Below are 22,032 nucleotides of genomic sequence, written 5' to 3' on the forward strand. Positions count from 1 at the left end.
TTTTGGTTGGGTTTTGTGTTGGCTTTGGGGTTTTTTTGGCTGAGAGGTGTCTTGAGAGCAGGTAATCTTTTCTAGTTCAAGGTTATTGAAAATCAAGGGTAGGGAAGAGTTCTGAATTTAACTGGACCCAAACTACAGAATCAGTCTAGACAATTGTGAATATTAGATTTGTCTTAGTGAATATTTTTAAGATAAAATTAATCATCAAGGAAATTCAAACATTATAAAAGGTAAACAAACCCCACAATTTCACAGAACATGAACCTAAAAGATTGTGAATTCAGTAAAATGGAACTAATTTTCCAATACAAATAACAGTTATTCAGATTTGTTAAGCTGCATTCTTTGGTTAGTTTTTTTTTCCTTAGCTGAAGCATAGATCACTTTTTTTTTTCTTAGATCAAAACTATGATCACATACTGACCTACCCAAAAATTATTCAGGTTAAGCAGAGCATAAATCCACAAAAGCCTAAAGTCACATATTTTCCAGATAAAATAACTCTACTTAATTTCTGGTTTTACCCAGTTTGCTTTGGTACATGACAATATCTTAATGCTTATGAAAACATACGTTTTTTTCTGGCTATAATATCAGTTAGTTATACTAATAGAAGTTAAATATTAATTTAGGGTTCTATCTTGCAATATGTTCATAATTTAGTAGAAAGACCAACCTCTAAAGTTATTTACGTGCCTAAGGAAGCTAACTGGGACATATGTGAGAACGTTTGTGAGACATTTTGTGTGAAGAACAGGCGTATGTCATAATCTGCAAGTGCTTGGGTACTCTGAAAATCCCACCAGATGCAGTGAGGTGTGTCAGGAAGCCCACCTCCTGTCACACCAAAAACCTTCTTCTGTGCCCTCTGGTGTGGATGGGTTCTACAGCCACTTACAGGTGTGGTATACTAGAAAACAGACAAAGAGGAAGAAAAGAACATGCTGAAAAGTACACGAAAACCTCCCAGCACTGCTAGAATCTGGAGATTACTGGACCCATTGAACTTGCTGGCATCAAGAATGTAGGCAACTTAAAACATGTCAGAGAAGTTAGTGTCTGCTCCATGTACCCAAATGATCACACACACAGAGGATGGAATAAAAGATCATCCGGATGCTTCCTGAATACCAGCTCAGAAATCACTGGTGCACTAGTGTCATTTTCCTCTTGGGAGTAACCAAGTGTGGCTGGCTCTCAGCTGTTGCTCGAGTATCTTGAGTGAAAGTGAGTGAGGACTGTGTGAGCAAATAATTGAAAATACTGTATGATTAGGGCTCTGCCATTAAAAACAAGAGCTCGGTTCTGCTGTCAGTAAAAGCTGAATTCATAGAAGGTATTCTCATTAATACTGTTTTTGATCTGTGTCTCCCCCAGCTCAATCCCCTGTCAGGGAGACAGTGATTTACAGCACTCCCTGTCCTAGTGCTCACTTACACAGGTGGCTCAACTCCTACCCCCACAGGAGCAAACAGTGTTAGTATGCCCCTGCCAGCTCAGTGGAAGGAAACAAGTATGTTTTGTTACTTGAAAAGACTTACTTGGTAGGGGTAGAGAGTGACTCCATTCGTTCTTGACAAAGACCAGGTGCCATCAAGGTACTGGTGGGCCTGGATGGCCACCGAGTTGAGAACATTACCATTGCTGGGGCTGGTGGCCATTTGAAAGCTGACCTTGGCTTGGTGTCCAGGAGAGCCATTTTTTTTCTCCACTCCGTTTCCAATTCCTAGACTGTTGGGTTTTCCACCGTGTTTGTTGGCAACAAAGCCTGTGTAGTTGGATGGAGCGTAAGAAGCAGGCACGTAGGCCCAGTCCCTGGGCTGCAGGCTGCCCATGTGCCGGGGGCTCACCAGCGTGGGCACGTTGGACAGAGGCGGGGGAGAGCCTGGCGAGGCATCGTAGTGTTCTGAGTTGGCAGCTTGCTCCAAAGTCAGCACCATCTGAATGGCCTCTTGCTTCAGCTGGTTCAGGTGTGTGGCACAAACATCACATCTGTTGTCCTTCTCGTTCCACGCCTTCCGAATGGTATTGGGAACCTGGAGCTTCTCGTGAATCACCGAAGAGAAACCTGGGTCCTAAAAATCAAACAGAAGAGGGTAAGGGGGGACAGGAGAGAAATGTTTAACCACAGTCACCACAGTGAAACATTATAACTGCATTTCAAAAGCAAATTTATGAGATAAGCTTAGAATGCAAACAAAGGCCATTAGATATAGTCAACATATGCCAGCAGCAGAGCTGAACAAAATTGAGAAACTGGATTGTGTTGGAAAGGAAGAATTCTTTTACTGATAAGTGGCAAATATAAATCCACTGCAAGCTTCAATGCATGGCAGAGAAAAGGAATTAACCTGCTTCACACCACTGCACCTAATTTCTGGCTTGAATGAAATCTGCTCTTAGTTACATAGGTGAGATTAAGAGCAACTCCACTATAGCCAGTGGACTTGTTGCAAGGTTCACAAATCCATCTACTCATCAACCTCAGCTTTTGCTATTCAGAATACCCAGGAAATACTTTGCAACAAAAATTTAACACTTCAAAGACAGCAGGAAAAAAAGAAGTACCACCACTCTCTCAAAAATCCTTTCCAGAATTCAAAACAGATAGATAGCTGATCAAATCATTTACCAAGAACACCTTTCCAGCCAAAGAAAAAAAACCTCTATGTTAACGAAAATTCTAGCACTATTTCGGGTATCTGCTGATAACATCAAAGTAAAGATTTTCTTTAAAAAATACAACATGTATAGAGTTAATAATCTGTAAAGAATTATTTTTTTTGTCTGAAAGCATAGTTCTGATGCAAAACCACATAACCAGGTTTAAAGCCTCTTGTCTCATAGCCTTACCTCATGGGTAGATATTCGAACATCAGTGGTGCTGTGCACAGGGCAACATGCACCCTGATCTGAGTGCCATCACTGAAGTGCAAATAGTGAAGCCAAACAGCAATCTTAAAGCAGGCTTGTCACCAAATTGGCCTGGTTCTTACAGTATCACACAGTTTTAGAAACAGCAATGATGGGTGCACAGAGCAAAAAGTGACAGTTATTTGATGGAAATATTTCTTGGAATTTTCACACCACATTCCTGTGGTTTTACAGATCAGGCAGGACAGACTTCACCTGCCCCTCCCTAATTTTTAGAGACTTACTGGTGGATTTTTTTATGAGTAGTCAAAAAGTTTTTAAATCAAGAGTATCAGAATCTTTTTCTCTTCATCTTTGTGGCTTTAACAGCTTTAGCAGTAAAATCAGAGAGTGCATGTCTGTGTGAGGGGAAAAAAAATCCACAAATAGACAGCACTCTTATCAAGTAATTAAGTAATTTGATGAACCCCATGCATTGAGATAGACAAATTTCATGTCTTGATAGTTTGGCTGTGCTGAGAAAGTGGATAGGGGGTATAATATAAGGAGGGAGAGAATTCATTGGTAGAGGGTCATATTCATTATGATTCATCTTTATTATAGACTCAAGCATTTTATTTTCACTGTTTAACTACCGTGAACAGCTCCTCAGCATGCAGTGATTAATTGATTCATAAATCACAGAGCCTCCTTATGCACAGCAGCAAAAGAGCAGTTCCAGCCACAGAAGCCCAGGAGAGTCATATAAGCTGATGGGAAACAACAGGAGGCTGAGGTCTGATCAAGCCTCAAGCTGGTCATTTCTATTCCACACACAAAGGGGGTCAGAGCATCAACGTGTGTCAGGAAGGCAGGAACTGGATTCTGCACCAACCCTTCCCCATTAACCTTCAGGAAAGGGACCAGTGGAAATCAGGGGGAAAAAACAGGATGCAAAACATGTCAAATCACATTTTCCATCCCAGACCATAACTAGGTCAACAGATCACATCAGATATAGGCATCCACTCCATGATGCCAGGTGTGCCAGGGAATAATTCTCTATTTTCCCCATAATGAGCTAGACAAAGCTGCCTATACAGCTGAAGTGAGGTATGAGTCCTCTTTTCAGGCTGCTCCACATCAGCGCAGGAAAAATCCTTGCCAGCTCTTCCTTCAGCTAGCAAGTGCCACAGAAGTGGTTGCTGTTCTTTGAAAGCTAACTTCCCCAAAGCAACTGGGCTTGGACCCAGGTAATTATATACAACATTCAGATCCAGCAGCAGTTGGAACATGGAAATTTCTGGATACTGTGATAAATATTCCAAGGAAATAAAGCCTTCTCTAACATAAGCAAATGTCATCATGATATAAATATTCAAGTAGCACACCAACTTTAAAGAGTGCTGGACAGCAGTGAATTCAGCTTCATCTCAGTGTTAAAACAAACATCAGATCGTTCTGTGATACAACAATAAACACAGAGAGAGAGGGAGGGAGAGAAGAAGGCAGACTGTTCCTCTTCAGCAGCAGAAAGAAGAAACAGGCACAACCTGAATTGATTACTCCCAAGATTAGCCCTACTAATCTATCACAACCTACTAGATGGCTAGCTCAGTACTGGATCCAAATCCGGGATATGAAACAGAAAAGTCTATGGGACAGCAAATGAATTTGGATAAACTCAGCTTCCAGAAGGACATTAGTCACAGTTTGTTCTCAAAACAAAACTGATAGAGTCTAGAGAGTTTACTTCCTTATTCTGCACTAGGCAGCTCTACTATAATTTCACAGAAGTGGCTGACAGTCTTACAAAATATCTAGCAGGGAAGAGGCCACAGCTGAACAACCCCTATACCCTTGCTCAGAGAGCAGACACACTACACTTGCTGTTTCAGTATTTCATCTGCATACATTCCCCCAGGAATCCTTATCAGTTCAATATCTGCTCCCATACAAAAGTGATGGGCAAACCTCACTGGATAAGCACTTTGAACCAGCTGCACAGAGCAGCAGGAGCTGAAAAAGGTTACAGTCTCCAGTGAAACGTGAGGTCTAAGAAACTCCACACTCCCTGGCACAGGAGCAGATTTGCTCGTGAAATCTGAGGTTGACACTGAAAACACCATTTATATTTTGGCACTCATTTCCAGTCCTGATGGAACAAAGCATAGTGACACTGAAAACTGAAACAGAACTTTAAAAATCACAAGAGAGTTTGCTTTGAGTTCAGGGCAAAGGTTCATGATGGTTTCTCTTCTGGCTGCAATGTTGGGTTCACCCAATTTTAGTATAAACAGCATTACTGTAAACTCCTATTCCTATAATAAACAAATGGAGGCATGTAAGAGGTCTGAAAGCTTCAGAAGATCAGCCACAACACAGAGCATTGCATAAATGCACGAGGCAAGAAGCAAACTAAACAGAGTGCACACTGAGCTATTATGCAAGAAGCCTTTTCACATTACCTTTGAGCCCTCAAGGTCAAGTAAACACCAAGATAGTGACTAATCTCTCGTCTTTGCTCCTGAACTAAAAACCCACATGGGAAAGAAAGAAGCTGGAAGGAAATTTTGTGTGTCAGAGACCTATCATAGGTGAACTGAGGAATTCTTGTTTTACCCAGTGAAAACATATACAGAGAATGGGCACTAGTTAAGAAACACTGAAGGACACAGACAGCTCAACCAGGGTAAATGCAGTCCTGACTTCACAGGGGAAAAGGAACTGCATGATTACTGTATGACAAGGTAATGCAGAAGATTCCTCCACATCCTTCATACCCCTTCATGAATCTGCACCTTGATGTATAGTGTTCACAGTGTTTTAACTCCATCTAGGAAAGCAGATGACAAAGAGAATAAATCCTTTCCTTCCTGCCACCCAGCTTAGAGCCCATCTTCCTCAAGAGAGAAAGCAAACAACCACTTCCAGCATGAAGCACCCTCTGCTTCACACATACATTTACACAAAGCTCACAAGAGACACAATGAAAGCAGGACAAGCTCAGCTGGTGGACACAGAGACAGACAAGAAATAAAATGAACAACCTGCACTTTTACATGTTAGAAAGAATCTAGTTGATCATAGATTTATATACAAACACCTCACACACATCCTACTCTTCTGCAAGCACATAGCAAGCAGATACTAATATAGGTTACACTCACTAAGATTTCATACATAACTGTATTTTATTTGGTCAATGACAGCCTATGCAAGTCAGGCGTGGTAGCTTTACATCTTTACCTCAGAGAAAAATCAAATATACAATGGATCTCAAGACCTTCTTGAACAAATTGTGTTCTTCAACACCAATATTACTCATTGCTCTTCACAGAAAGACAAAGCAGTCAATACTAACTAAATCACAGAGGCCAGCTTCTGCTTAAAGATGCTCACAGAAGACTCAGGGAGTTCTTTTGTTTCTGGAGGGGTCCATGCAGAAATGACTGCTGGTATGTAATCCATCACACAAGGTAAGGGGAGAGGTAGAGAAAAGCAATGATCAAAGTTCATCCCAGGAAGGAGTTTTCCAGATTCTCCCACTCCACAGGCCAGGTGTAGAAGGACTAATTGAGAAAGCTCCATAGGAGGGAAGCTTTACCCTGATAAAAAACCCCCATATTATTCCATGACTGTGCAAACATCTCTGCTCTAAACACAATGCTGTTAGTCAACAGTTGTTCTCTATTTAGGAAAAAGGGAGGAGGGAGGAGAAAAGAAAAAAAAATAAAAAAGAAAAAATCTTCTGCATTCTCCTTTCTCTCTTGAGGGTGTACTTTCCAGCTCAATAAAGTGATTATACTTGTAATTTATTTTTCATAGGCACTTAGGCTATTGTCCAAGTGACTTTGCATCCTAACTTAAACATATCCTACCATCTTCTAGGCTACATTTGAGAGATTTCCTGTTTGCAGCACTCCAGAGCCCAAACAGTTGAAAAAACAGCTCCTCATGATTACAATGGCACAATTTCTGTTAAAGCAAAAGTAAGTCCAAATATACTGAAGTCAGTGGGAGGTTTCCTTCAAATAAGCATGACAGGATAAACACTATGACTCTAAATTAGCAGCACTGCACCATCAAACTGAGCTGGGAGCTCTTGGATAAAAATCAGTTCGTTTCATTCAGTAAAGATTGAATAATCTGAATTATTTCAGTTGGTGGGTGGGATCTCCGCTAGCGCAAGTGGTTGTCTGGTAAGTAAAAGCCAAGGTTGCACATGGGTCGGACCAAGGGGGCAGTAAGGTGGCCTCCCTTATCCTTTGCTCTGTACACAGCAACTGACACCTTCTCTGGGCAAGACCACACTCCCTACCCTCCCTGCCACAGAAGTCCCCCCTCACACCCAGCATGGCACCTTCAAATAAGCCATCCACTATCACTCCCAGCTGAGCAAATGAAACCAGCTCTTCTGCTAGAAAAGAACATTTCATTCTCTTCCTCCTGAAACTCTCTCCTTCCCCTAGCAGCAACACTCCCCACTGTTGCTCCATGTTGAGGACAGTAGAGAGAGTAGTCATAAGGAAAGCATAGCAGAATAAGAAAAAGCCTTTTTACATTAGTCTGTTTCCAGAAAGCCATTGTAAAAGCACTCTCTTACCAACTGCAGTAAAACCTCAGCAGCATTATTATGCCTCACCTCTTTAACTACTGCCATTCTTGTCTGTCAAACTTGAACATTCTGCTGCTGACTTGAGCCTTTCGTTTCAAAAAGGCAATGAGAGTACACCCTGTCCTACAGTCAGTATCTCCAAAACACATCTGGGAGACCAGTTCTTTTCAGAAAGAGGGGGAATTCAAAAATGAAGTCTTAATCCTGTCTGGTGTAACCCTCACAACATTTGTATTTCAAGGTGTTTTTCTTGAGCTGGCACATACAACTGACATTTGGACTTCTATAATTTAACACTTGTCAGTACTAACCAGCCACTCTGCAGCCAGAAAAATGTGTTCATTTGGTTTAGGCAGTTTTCTTATCTGAAAGAGACAGAAAGTCTGAGCAGGGCTCACCTTACAAACTCACAGCAGCAGGAAACAGAAGACAGAAAACCCTGGGAAAATAGGAGGATTAAAAATGGGACAGAAAAAAGAGAAGAAAAAAAGAGTTTTCTAATTGCTCCATGGACTGGCTCATGGCTCTGCTGATGGATCAGCACTGACGGACTTACAGCTGTACACATCTGGCACACAGGTGTTTGTGTTAGCATTCAAAAGCCAGGCAGCAGCCAGATTTTTAATTGGGTTGGGAAGAAGAGATGAAACAGCAGCAGGAAAATCTAAATACACATTCAGTGGTACAAATCCAAGTCTTGACCAAAGAGCTCTGCTATGCAGTTGTCTAGAGCTCTGCTACATCTCTTGCCACACCATAATAGGGTCTCCTGGAGAGAAGATTCTTCCACAGTTATGTGGCAAACTCAGCTGTTGCTAAAAGGGCAGTATTTGTCAGCACCTTTTTGATAGAACAAAGAATAGAAACAAACTCAGAATTGCAGAAACCTCAACCCTTATGCTAGAAAAAGCAGCAGCTCTAGTCTCCCTTCTTTGCATTGGATATGGAAAGATTGCATTTGCTTTCTTAGCCACCAGAGCACACTATGAGCTTGTGTTCAACTGATTGTTCACCTTGATCTCCTGGTACTTTTGTGCATCATTGTTATAAGCAATTTAGTATTGTGCATGGAGCCCAGATGTATTTCAGAAGCATTTTTGCTCAGGTTTCCAGTCACCTCTCAGAAATCAGTGGCTATTGTTACCTCTTCACACAGCTGAGGTCCAGCCACAAATTTGACCCAGCTATTGTCAGGACTAGATGCTTTCATGAGCTTACAAACTGTTAGCCTTACTAACCAAATGTTACTCTCACTCCTTACTACAGTGGCAGATATTATAGCTTTTTTATACCTTTATAAAATTGCTCTCATGCCATTCAAAAAAACATTGTTCTGTGTGGTTGATATCCTTTTATCCACCCTTTCAAGCTCATCTGGGATAAGCACAAAGCATGACTGACCTATGATTACATGGGCCAGACATGCTAAAATACTGGAATAACATTAGGATTTTTTTGATCCTATCAAAACTCTCTATTATTAGAAGCCTTGATGAGCATCTAATCACCATATCACTTGAACCTCTTTGAGTAACCAGGCTACAGTAGTAATTCTTGTTCTGACACACACCCAAATTTCCAAAGTTTGGCGTGCCTTTCCTGAGAGGAAAGCATTAGAGGTATTTAACAAATGACAGCACTGAGCCACCATTGACACAGTAACCACTGAATTCTGGAAAAGCTGTCATGCCTGAAGTGGGATAACTAAATGAGAAGGTCAGGAGAGTATTTGTGACACCTGTACGCTTACTGTTCCCCTGATTTAAAAGAGGTTTGTGGCAAGCTAAAGCCACTTGTAACTTCTTTTCAAACATGAAAATCTTTTATTTTAAGCAAACAATCATTAGAAAGATTATTGTGGGGTTTATTCAATGATTTAGCAATCTCAAAAGAACTATTCAATATGTAAAATTTTGTAAACAAATCTATTCAGCTTCAGCACATCTACAATTGAGAGGCATCAGAGCAGAGAACCAAAACCTTTTGCTCCTCTTCAGCTAACTTTTGTATCCTGCTTTTTTAAACCATTTATGCAGTTCACTCTTATGCTTTTCTCTCCTCCCTGAGGAGCATTATTATTTTTAAATTGCATGCAAGACCACTGTTTTGGAAGGGAAGAAATAATCAAAATAAGGAAAAAAGTCCATAGATTGATACAGTTGTTGGTGAGGATAAAGAACTTTGCCTTTGAATTTCCTTTTAAATTTGGGCTATTGTGTTCTTCTGTTTAAGTCACTTGACTTCTGGAAAGAATATTGACATTTTGTCCACTTCACACTAAGGTTCCAATGAGATGCAGCAAAGCTACCTTTCATTCATCTTGAATATGATTTCCTCAAGCAACACTCTTTCAGGTTCCCTTTTCCACTTTCTTCTCTGCTGCTATCAAATTTCTGCCTATCTCAGCTTGACTGGAGAGGAGTTGGGAATGTCAAAGATATGGAGTGATTAGAATTAGAGCATTGCAAGTCTTAGTACAGAACTAATCATAGGTAGTTAAAACCTGAAGAGTTGCAGTTTAACAGGGCCATTTGAAATTCACACTTTTAAACCGATCTTCATTCATGTCCTTGATCATGAAAACACCAAATAACCCATGAAATCTTAATCTTAGCAAGTAGAAGTAAATTTCTGCCCACTTTATTCAAATCAGATGGAGTTTATCTGCATGCCACCTAGGAAACAAGAAAACAAATATTGTTCCTGACCAAGGGAAAGGAGATCACAAAGACAAGCTCACAATAATGATGAAACCTCTCCCATGCACATTCACAGTCAGAAGCACATGAAAAACTGACATTTGGCTCTTCTGTTTCAGCTTCCCGTTAGATAGATAACATTGCTAAGAATATGTAATTTGGAAATAGGAATGAGCCCCTTCTCTGAACTGGTTCTCAAACCCTTATACATGCAGAGCATTCCAAGCTGCACACAAACCTGCTCCTACCACTCAGTGGCAGTCACATCTCACACTAATATTGTTGACTGGGGACTTCCATCAGCTTTTTATCTCAACTGAACTAAACATGCAACTCAGTACTCACAGAGCTGTTACATGCCTTCTTTAGAAGTTAGTTCCTTCATGGGAATGCACCCAGGATCAAGCAACTAGGCCTAGAGAAAGCTGGAGGTTAAGGGATCTTGAGATGCTGAGAACTGTCCTAAGATAACTGTACAATCCTTTAGACTACAGAAGAAAAAGACAAAATACCTACTTGAAGCTGCTGGTGAGACTGGAAGGGGATGAAGGAGGGAGAGAGAAGAAATCGAGGCAATGACCTTTGAAAGAATTTTTTTCTCATAATTCCTGACACAAGCAATTTGAAAGTCTGTTGATGGGATAAACAATTGCTGACCTAGAAGGAAGATCACAACTTTCCTATCAATGAGTTCTATGCCATCCTGCTTTCCCAAAGGACTTTATGCTATTTTGCTATGTATTTTGGATGGACAGAAGTTGCACGAGAGCATCCTGTAAGCAACACTGAGGTTTGATACCACCTGTCTGACACATACCAGGCCTGCAGTGGGCTGCTGCTCTAAATAGTGCCCACATACCAGGTACTGACAGTCCCCAGCTGTCTAGCCAGGCAGGCTCTCACAGTCTCACTGCCAAATCTTTCCCCTTCAGAAACATTTGGCCTGGTATGATTATCACCTCCTTCTCACCCAAGCCATTCACCCACAGAAGAGCTGTTCTGCTTCCTTCTGCATCAGGACTCTGCAAACTCTCATAATGCCCTAGAACAAACTATGTTCCAGTGACTCAGCCTGTTGGAAATCCCCTTTTCACCTCAGAGAGGGAAAGGCACCACCATTCTGTTCCTTTCCTGCCAGCAATACAATGGCCATGCTCCCTTCCTGGCGTGCACAGCCTTTTGGAGTCCAGCCTCAGGCTCACCAGGCTTATCAGGTGCACAGCTCCCAAACCCTCCAGGTACCCTTCAACCCTTCTCCTGCCCCTCTGCTGTGACACCACCTCACTCTGCACATGAATCCCAGCTCAGGTTAATCAACACCACAACACCACTTTTGGTGTGCATAATATTGTTTTTATTTTTTATTAGCACTTGAGTTTGTTTTTATTGATACTGTGAACTGAGAAAAATCCCAGTGCAACCCAGTGAAATTTAATTCTAACAGTTTTACATACCTCAGTGTGAGTTATGTTTGCTTGTGAAAGCTCCTCAGCTTTGATGTAATACCAAACAGTAACCAGATATGGACTTGTGTTTATAGTTGTTCCACTACCACAGTTATATTAAGACCTTGTTAATGATCTAGTTATCAAATTCTCTAATTATGATTTTGCCTAATTTCTTTTGTGCACATGAAATCACTTATAACTACTGTCTGTGATCCCTGGAACACCTAAAATGAGGTGTAACATCAAAAACTTCTCTTTGGAAGTGAAATTTGTAAATGCATGTACACTTCTTTTATCAATTCTGATCTTATCATATTCTACAGATTTCTCATATACATCAGTTTAGATATATTTATACCATTTTTATGCTTGGAAATATTACAGACATATGAAAGCGAACAGAAATGCACCAGAAAAGTTAAAATCTACCTCTGAGGGCATTATGTGCCACTAACTTCCACGCACCCAAGTCTAAAAGCATTAGAGCAGCCATGAAAGAATATTTATTCCACTTAGGATACAGGGCAAGAGGCAGGAGCACACCTCAGCTTTTCAGCTGGGAATAATTTCATGAGCTAAGTTGTTTTCAGATTTCCACTCCAGTTGCAAGATCAGCTTATATTTTATTAGCACAGTATAAATATTTGTAATATGCCAAGGGGAAGAAAGAGAAAAAACCAAAAATCCTGAAGAAACTCCTAAAAGTAACAGAACTCTGAGCTACTCTCAGGGCAAACTGAGTAACTCTGTCACGACTCCCTTACAAACAGCATGGGGACAAACTGCCGTGCACAGGACACCTTTTCTCCAGGCTCTTTTCTCCAGCCCTGGGGTAGCTCTTTTCTCCAGCCCTGGGGTAGCTGCACTGTTCAGCCATGCCAACACACATGGCAGAAAGTGTGTTATGACACACAGCCTGTTTTTCTTAAGTCTGCTGCAAACATACCTGCTAAATTTCATTACACTATGTCAGTGTGTGACTTTCTACCCAAACTATAAACTCATGTGTATACTTCTACTTCAGCATGTGTTTCAGCTCCAGTTCAGCAGACTCTGCCTGCATCTGCTGAGGCAGGAATTGCACAGGTTTTGGTATTTTGTGCCAAGAGGAGGTGATAGAGTCTGGCTTTGAGGGGCTGGTGAGTGCAGGAAGATGTGTGGGGAAGACAAGAAGCTGTGGTCAGGATGGGACCTGTATGGCTGCTGAGTGTGGCTTTACATGACAAGAAGAGAGCTCCAACTCCACTCACTAGGGCTTTTGCAGAACCTGCATTTGGCTGCTTCTGTGCCAAGTGATCCAGAAGGCACCTATTGCACCAGCACTGACCCAAGCTGACACAGCTGAGTGATATAAGGCTGCCCTGAGGGAAGGTACCAGCTTGGGTCCAGAGGCTGATGAGCCCATCTTGGCTGCCAGGCTTCTGGTGAGGTGGGTATAGAAGAAGCCTTCATGAATCTGAAGCCAACCTAAGTAGGTATAGGGTAAAATATGATCCTGTGGGCCACAGACAGCCCCCTGAGACCACTGCTGCTTCTGAACTCTCACAGCCAGAAGCAAGCAACATTTACCAGTGTGCTTCTCCAGGCTGTTAAGTGCTCTATTTCAATATATATCTTTACAGACAGATTAGGAGAGCTTTGGAGTACAGCTAATAACCTCCTGTTGTTGTCACCTGTTAAAAAAAGAACACAAACTCAAAAAGAAGGCATTGTTTCAGTGCAGAACTATTGGGTTTGTTCAAATTTACTCACACTGTGAAACCCCAGGCTGCCACAGCCTGTATCCCCCATCCTCTGCACTCTCACAAAGTCACAAGAAATTCAAATGGTGAAGGATGCAACAGGACTCAGCTGGAAAGAGTTCTCACCAAGGTCTCAATGAAAGCATTCACAGCTGAAGGAGGCCAAGCACTCCCCTCCGCACATCCATTCACTGGGAACAGAAGCCTCAAGCCCTTGCTGAGGGACCACAGGGGACAGGCACATAATGAGCCCTCACTGCCAAACAGCTCAGTGTTGCTGGCCCCCCATGACACTGATCTACAAGTGTGGGCTGCAAACATGTCCAACCCATTCCCACCACAGCTCACGCTCTGTCCTGATTAAGCTGACTGCTGACAAGCCCAAGAGGGGATCAGCCTCTTGACTTGTGTGGTCTGATGAAGGCTAAGATTACAAATCTTTTTCCAAACAGTCCCCAAGCGAGCCACACACAAAAACAAAATAGGAGAGGGAAAAAACTTCCAGTTGAGGCTGGTAACATTAGCCAGCCTTAAACAAAAATACAATGTACCTCAAGTTACAGTTTCAGATAAAAAGCTCTATAACCAGTGAGGAGCAGTATGGATTTCCAGCTTTTGTAAAGATTAAAAGACAGTGATCATGACTTCAGACTAATACAGGACTTCTTGTGCACCCAGTCACAGCAAAATCAATAGGGAAATGGGAATTATATCTGAATGAACAAAGCTAATAGTTCTAGAAACAATCATTGCCACTATGACACTGCTCTCCTCTCTCCCCAAGGGCACCTCCCAAATTAATCTACAGAGTAACTCTCTAAATCAAGCTCCAGGTTTCCACACTACTGATTCATGTCTTAGATTCAGAAATCAAATCCAATTAAAGAAAATCTAGATATATCTTCTTAAATAAAAATCATTTACAATCAGCAGAGTAACCCAATAGCCTCTTAAAATACTTTCTATGAATTGCAGCAACCACTGATTAAGTAAACACATTTTAAAATCTACATACATGAATAATTCATGCAACCTGGAAAAAAATCTGATTTTTGTTTTTTTATTGACAAACTGACATCTGGATTTGGATTAAAAAAAACAACTAAACAAACAAAGGCAATAGTGTTAACATCATCTGAGAAAGATGCTTCAAGGAAAACAGTGCAGGGAAGGGGGAAACAAGGAGTTATTTTACTGGCTTAAATTTATTTTTGTCTGAATAGATGAAAGCTACAGAAAGAAAACGATTTTGAGAAAACTCTCCTACCACTGCATTACCTTATTTTCATTTCCAGAGCTTGGTTCTCATTTTACTACTAGTCTCTATTTATCTCTCATATAGAACTTCACTCCTCCTGATCCAGGCAGACCCAGACAGTTCCCATCAGAGATTATTCTCTGAAGGAGATGAGGCACAAGCTAAGGAGCATAATGAATTAGCTAAGGAGCATAATTTGAATTAGCATCAAATCCCACTATTTCTATTCCTACTGCTGGAGCAGAAGAGCTGGACTGAGATGGAGATAAGATTGAGAGGGGGCTGAAGGAGCCTGAGCAGGTCAGCAGTGATTAGAGGTTGTCACTGTGGTTTTAGGCCAGATTCCCAAAGCCATGTGAAGAATCTGCAGCCAGGTCCCACAGCAGTGTCTGCACCCCAGACCTTGGTGCCTACAGCCCTTAGATAAACCATGAGGAGCAGCAGGGACTCTTGAGCAGTGACATCCAGCAGGGAAGCAAACAACCTTGCAAAGAAAAGCTGCCAAGCATGAGGTTGTTCACTGCAGTTCTAAGCTCCAGAGCTATTCTGCCAGGCTCATTAGATCCTCCCAGACTGCCAAGGCAGCAGGGCCATTCTCTCCACAGAGCTGCACCTTTTAGGCCACATCACTCAGCACAGAAGCCTTCTGGGGTTTAAAATCTCCATCTCCTCAGAAACTGCATTGTCCACCTTCATGCACGGCAAGATAAGACACAATCTCTATGGTTCTTGCAGGAGGTGTGCTGCTGAGCAGCCATCTCTTGTGGCCCCAAAATCCAGCTAACTGCAGCAGATGGGAAGATAAAAAAAGCAGCCACCAAGTAATTTAAATACTACAAAAATTAAACAGATTGTCCGTTGTCAGCCCTTCTACTCAGGACCTGAGCAAAAGTTAGAGACTGCCCTGCAATAATTCACTCTTAGCTTGTATTTACTTTTTCTTATGAGCAAGTAACACAGGCAGAAGAACCCTAGAAGACTGCAGTACTCAAGCTAGCAGGAACACGAGCTGTGTCCCATAGAAAGAACAAACTGCATTTGCAAGCTGGAAGCTGCATGCAAGGACCTGATCCCTACATGCCAACAGACCACTTTGGAAGCATGCAGTGGCTCCACCTAGTACGTCGTACAGTGGAGTAGATGTTTTGTGACCCATACTTCAGTTCTGCAGGTGGATATATAGTTGCACTGCACAATCAAATTTTTAGACATTTTTAATTACAAACATTTTAGCCATCTTTGCAGCCATTTGTACAGTTTGATATTAATAACCAGAACTGTGGTTCCAGCTCACAATATCTCTTTGAACTTATTTATCATCGACACTACACAAGCTACATATAAGGTCTTCTAGGGTTTTCCAGATGTGATACTACAAGACTGGGATCTTTTTGTTTTATTAATGTTTACAGAGGCCCCATTGAGGACCATTGATTACCAAAGGGACTGGCAGTCTGGAGTTACTGGGAAGTTCATCTCCCCCTCCCTCCCCTAATTTTAAATGCTTTTCATGTTCTCAACTAAACCCTGAATTTAGTATTATAATTTAACTTACTCTCCCAAGTTACCATCCACAGAATGTTTTCTGGCATGCTCACAAAATTTCACCAGAGACCTTTTCTGGCATCCACTTCTGTAGCATTTTCTGAATTTATTATGCAAAACTTAAGGGACACGGAAAAGGGAAGGATTACAGAGACATCAGTTGGTATCCAGTGCAAATATAACTAATGAAATCTGACACGTGTATGTATACATTCAGAGTTTTTATGGCTTTTTTAAAAAATTAACATTGAATACACCACTTGTTAAGTTCATTTTATTTCCAGGGAGAATTATACCTGCGCAGCTAGAACATTCTACTCCATCTTCCACAACAGATGTGAACCTCTCATTCCCCACCCAACCTTCTGCCCCTGTTCCCAGCCAGGCTTTGTACAAAATTGGTTTCACACTTATACTTGGCAGCAATGCCAGACATATCAGACACATAAGGTGTTTGCAGCCCTCCTCCACACAAATAAGCACTCAAATGCCTCTGTCCTGAACTTTGTTGTGGCTAGTTTCCTCATGCCCACGTTGGTGTTTTTAAAAAATCTACACAGAAAAGTGCCTTTGCTATTTAATAGCATATAAAGTCAGCTCTCAGAGGGCAATACAAAAAGAAATCTCAAAGGTTTGAAGACAGCCCAAGTTATTTCTCTCAGTGACATTTAAAAGCGTTTTCAACTTCAAGACACAATCCACAACACAATGAATAAATAATTCTGACCCCTTCTTGCAAAATCAATCCCAAACAGAAATTGCAAAACCATGCACTTCATATCATATCACTTGCCCAGGGCCCCAGTTCTGGCTGATCCAAGAGTACCTGTAGACTCTTCAGTAAGAGAAGCAAAGAAACAGCATCACAGAACAGCTGAGTTTGGAAGGGACCCCTGGAGGTGATCTCCCTGCTCAAGTAGAACCACCTAAAACAGACTGCCAAGGACCAGGTCTGGTCCAAACAGCTTTTGAACATCTCCAATGGGCTCCACAACCTCTTTGGGCACTGACTGGAGTCAGTGTTTCGTCACCTGCATGGTGAAAGTACTTCCTGATGTTCAGATGGAAGCCCCTGACATTTTTCCTCATTTATTTTGGAGCAATTCAGATCTGAGTGGGCTACAGTACCTGGCAGAACAGATGTTCAAGTCGCTGTCTGGGACATGACTTCTAGAGATTCCCCATCTTTGTACAGACATTACACATCACAGCAACCACTTTTCAAAGTCCTTCTCCCTTACTTCCTTAGATGAGGGAATCCTCAGGCTTCCTTGACAGTGACAGAGCAGAAATCACCTACTGTACATGTACAAACTGGGCTCAGAACTTGAATGATCAAATCTACTGTCAAATACATTGTGGCACACTGCAAAGCAGGAGCAAACGTGCAGAAAGTGCCCTGCAGCCTTGGGACATGCTCTGCCTGGGTGGGAAGCAACTATGGTCCTGCTGACAGATTTGGGACACTGCCTTAAGTCTTAAGCCTATTCTTGATGCAATGCATTAAATGTCTTTAGGTTTCATCTCAGGAAAGTGATTCCTGTGTCACATTTCATTTGCAGCTTTAGTACATCACTCATGAGATAAATCCATGAAACAGGTTGCCTAAGTCACTATCAGCAATGTCTAAAACAAAGAATTTTTTAGGGAAAAGTTAGTAGTGTGCAACCCATTGCTTCATGTAGCCAAACAAGGCTGTAAAGGGACTTATTTGAGCCATAATGGCTTTATGAGTGTGCAGTAACTTACAGAAATTTTGTCCCTTTGCCTTCTACAAAGTTCATTTAATTTTAAAACAAGCCTAAAAACAGAAGTAAATAGTATAAGAAACAGCCCAGATGACAATTTTAACTGGTATCACAGCACTCCTATGTGCAGAAAAATCCCATGCGAGGGAAATGTGTGTCACAGCTACCACAGAGCTGTACAAAGGCTTGGCCAACAAACATGGTGTATGCTGCAGACCCACAACACCCTGCTCACAGCTGAGGAGCTCCCTGACTTGGAGCACTGAGCTTTGATGCCAGTACAAAATTCAGTTTTCAGATGTTTGCAGTACCACCCTCTCAATTCTGCCCTTGGAGAGCACAGAGGCACCATGCAGATGAAGAGCTGTGGGTGCTGAATCGACCCCTCTCCCTTCCCTGCCATCCCCCCAACCCTCTCCTGCCCCTTTGAGCCACCCAGGGTTTCCAGCTGCCTGCATCTTTTCAGAAGTCAAGATACCACTGTGATATGTGAGTAGAAAAAATAAAATAGAAACCCTGTAAAGCTAAAAATAAATGTAAACTCTTCTGGTATTGGTTGGGTGGGGCAGATGGGGAAGTAAAACACAGTTACAAACCCAGATATCATGTAACTTACTCCATAGAACATCTTTTCTTGATTATGTTTATTAGAGAGCTCCTATCCAAAACCTCAAATTACCCTAATTTGAAACACATTAGATTTTTTAATGTAAAATACTAACCAAAAGAAACTAAATCTTGCAAGATCAAGAAGGAGTCCAATTTTTTGCCTCTAATGATAAACAACATTTACTGCAGTCAGAAAACAAGAGCAGGTCTTTAGTTCTTTAAAGTGCTGTATATCCTTTAAAACACCCAGGGCCTGGTCTTGCTCACACTAATTCCATTAGTACTGAATTTCAGGACTGCATCTTTCCATTTTCCCTCCACACACAGTCCCAAAGTTTTCCTTTATTCCTCGCTCTACTATAAGTACTGCAGAGATATGCAACAACTTTACTTTCTTTGCAGTCTTTTTTTAATTAAAAAGAAGTCCTTCCATAAAACATAGGATTTCTTTGTATGTGGCACTTCAAACAACTATCAGCAAACAGAGCACTCAGCAGTTACCATTAAGGAAATGCTAGAAGATCACTGCGTGCCGAGAATTTACTCCCTTTTCCACTGCCTCTGAAAAACTGTGAAAATAGTGTTCTCATTTAAAATTACAGAAGCTTAAATAAAGAAAAATTGGGTTATTGGAGCATTTTATTTTCCCCTTTTAAAAGGAGCAAACAGAAAAGCAAGTTTCTGGAACATTGTCTTTGACCATGTTTTCCTTCCATAAGCAACCTTTGACCAAATAGCTGAGCAAATTAATTCCATTGAGTTAGTTGGTTTTTTTCTTCAGTATCCACTTATTCATTAGCTACTTTGAAGATCACCTCTCAACTGAAGCATAATTTGGAAAGGTCTAACTTTGAAAGAGCTACTGCTCAAGATTTTAACTTTTACTAACCAACATCCTGCCAGCTTAGCTGTGCACGTAAAGAAGATTTAACAGATATTTTTAGGTATGGTGGAGAAACATTAGATGGAGAGTGTTGACTGAAGTGAAACACAAACACTAGTGAGCAGACATTATGAAAGTGGATATTTGGACATTTTGCTCTGCCTGAATTCTACTCCACTCACCACTACAGTATGCAATCATCTTTCAGCTCTAAAATTAAACTGTTAGTTTTCATCTTCTCTCCAGATGGAGAAGCAAATAAAATAGAGTATGAACACTTCTTTTGACATGCCAGGTGCTTAGACCAACAGTCGTCGACCACACAAATCACAATATATTCAGCTACAGAAAACCAAATCAACGAAATCACTTCGTATGTGAAACAGGCTACAGGGAGATTTGCAATGAATTCCACTGAGACTCTCCATCAAGCTAGGTGCACAAGGGCTATATTTCAATCAAAAATATGCACTTTTGTAGTTTCACTCTGACTAGCCTCGGATATTCAGTTTCTACTCCAGAATTTTAATTAATAGTTCAGTTATGCTAAGCCCACTCACCGAGCACTCCAAGCTTGGCACTGTTTCACTGGGAGTCATTGCACAGAGGGGAGAGCAGGTTGCATTGCCAAGGAGCTAGGCTTGAGCAGTAGCAGAAATGCATCAGACAGAAGGCTCTGTGCATTGCACAGTTCATCACACATAGCCGTTTCACCTTTTAAGCCTAATTTAAATCTTTAAGGTATACACAAAAACTCCAAGGTACAGATTTATGCCCCCCAGGCTACGTTCCATGCAGTACAGACTAGCTAACAGATACCATTCAAATTCTGCTACTTCCTCTACTGGATTAGCACTCATAATTAAGAAAAAATAAATTTGTTCTCTGCTTTGACCTGACAAACCCACAGATGAGCAAGGGTACACTGCAAGTCCTTCTCCTGTCTGTTACCATACAGATCATCACCATGTTTGACAAGTGACCAAAGCCCAGCCAACAGGGAACAGAGGGAGATGATACCAAACACAAAAGTAGAAGCAGTTACACCCCACTTGAAAGCCAGATCTGCCCAGGTGGCAGATCAGCTAGCACTAGTGTGAGTGGAAGGAGTATATTCTTTTTCCCTACCAAGAGTATATTAATTTCCCTACCAGGAGTATATTAATTCTTTTTCCCCCTACCAAGACTCCTTTAGTGAGCTGATGAAATATCCACTTTTCTCCATCCAACATAAGATTTAGCAGATCTTACAAAGCAGGCTGTTAGCCCAAGACCAAAAACTCAACCTGATGAGAAGTCAGTGCAAATGGAATTTATGCAGGCAGTTGAAACAAATGGAAAAGAAAATCAAAACAGTCAGCAAAGTGAAACTTGATTGACCAAGGAAAGGCTCATTCATCACATAAAAAGTTCAGCATAGAAAACATAGCCTCCCTGACCTGGAATCTCTGATAAGGTCAGGATCCCTCATTTAGGGATCTCTCAATGACAAGTACAACTACTTCAGAGATAAGATTTTATTAGTGCTACTAAAAGACAAATACCTGGAACTGGTTTTGGCTGGTGCAAGCACACTTTTTGCCTTGGGAATCCATGTGGAATCAGAGAACCAGATATTTAAACTACAGGAGTCCACACACTTGGCAGACTTTGAGACACAGTTACAAGTGCAGTTGAATTTTTTGTGACTTTCATAGTTCTGTACCACAACTTCAACCTATTCTGAAAAGCTGACAATTACACATACTTCAAAAAGACAAAACCAAGAGTATTAACAGTTGCTCACTGACACAGCAATATATCCAAAGGCATGAAAAGAGAATATGATGCAAAATATTTCAATTCAGCTCCTATCTGAACAGAATTTGGACAGCATAAGGCCGTATAAAAAGATGGGATACTCTGACATCATTTGAGCCTAAGTACACATTACAGTTAAAGGAGGAAAACAGGTCACCTTTAAGAGTGTCTGAGTTGGTAAAGTCACCTTTTGAGGACTGTGCCTTCCTTCACTGGCTATAAAAATACCCTAAAGACATCAAGTGGTTTGACTAAGCATTATACTGCATGTAGTTTAGCAAGGCTAAAATACTGAAATACAATCCAAGTCATTTTCTCCACTGAAAAAGCAAAATTGTTGCTGGTGATTTATTTACATGGATTCCTAGTACAAACATCCTGAAATTCCCTAAACACAAGGGCAAAGATTTTGCTTTGAGCAGCTTTGCTTGCGTTCTTCCAGAAGTATGGACACTCCATATAAACACTCCAGAGAGTATCTATGCAGAGGGAAGGTTCACAGGTAATACAAGGAAAAGAAAAGTATTCACAAATTGTGAGAAAATGTCACAAAATAATACAACATAAAAGAAGAACTACACTTCTCACTTCCACAGGCAGTTTGAAAAGGAGCATGGATTAGACTTTATGAATCAGCCTACAACCAGATAAACTCCACAGATCATGTCACTTTCTTTGAGTTTGGACTCTTACCTTACAATTTTCAGACCATTTCTTCACTTTGAAAAACATCACCAAGATAAAGGGGCTCTTAGGATCACCACATAAAGCACATGCTTATGTTCTGAAGAATTATACAGTACTGTCAAATACAAATCACAAACAGGCA

At 41.2% G+C, this 22,032-nt stretch overlaps 1 protein-coding gene across 1 annotated transcript in view; it reads right to left on the reverse strand.

Annotated features, from left to right (window-relative positions):
• Positions 1 to 22,032, reverse strand: part of KIF26B (kinesin family member 26B) — a 274,047-nt gene that overhangs the window by 186,219 nt on the left and 65,796 nt on the right. Inside the window, exon 3 of the mRNA XM_063151906.1 lies at positions 1,542 to 2,075. Within this exon, the coding sequence (XP_063007976.1) occupies positions 1,542 to 2,075 (534 nt within the window). The remainder of the gene's footprint in view (positions 1 to 1,541; positions 2,076 to 22,032) is intronic.

This window comes from Melospiza melodia, chromosome 3, assembly GCF_035770615.1.
Source record: "Melospiza melodia melodia isolate bMelMel2 chromosome 3, bMelMel2.pri, whole genome shotgun sequence".
NCBI classification, from domain to species: domain Eukaryota; kingdom Metazoa; phylum Chordata; class Aves; order Passeriformes; family Passerellidae; genus Melospiza; species Melospiza melodia.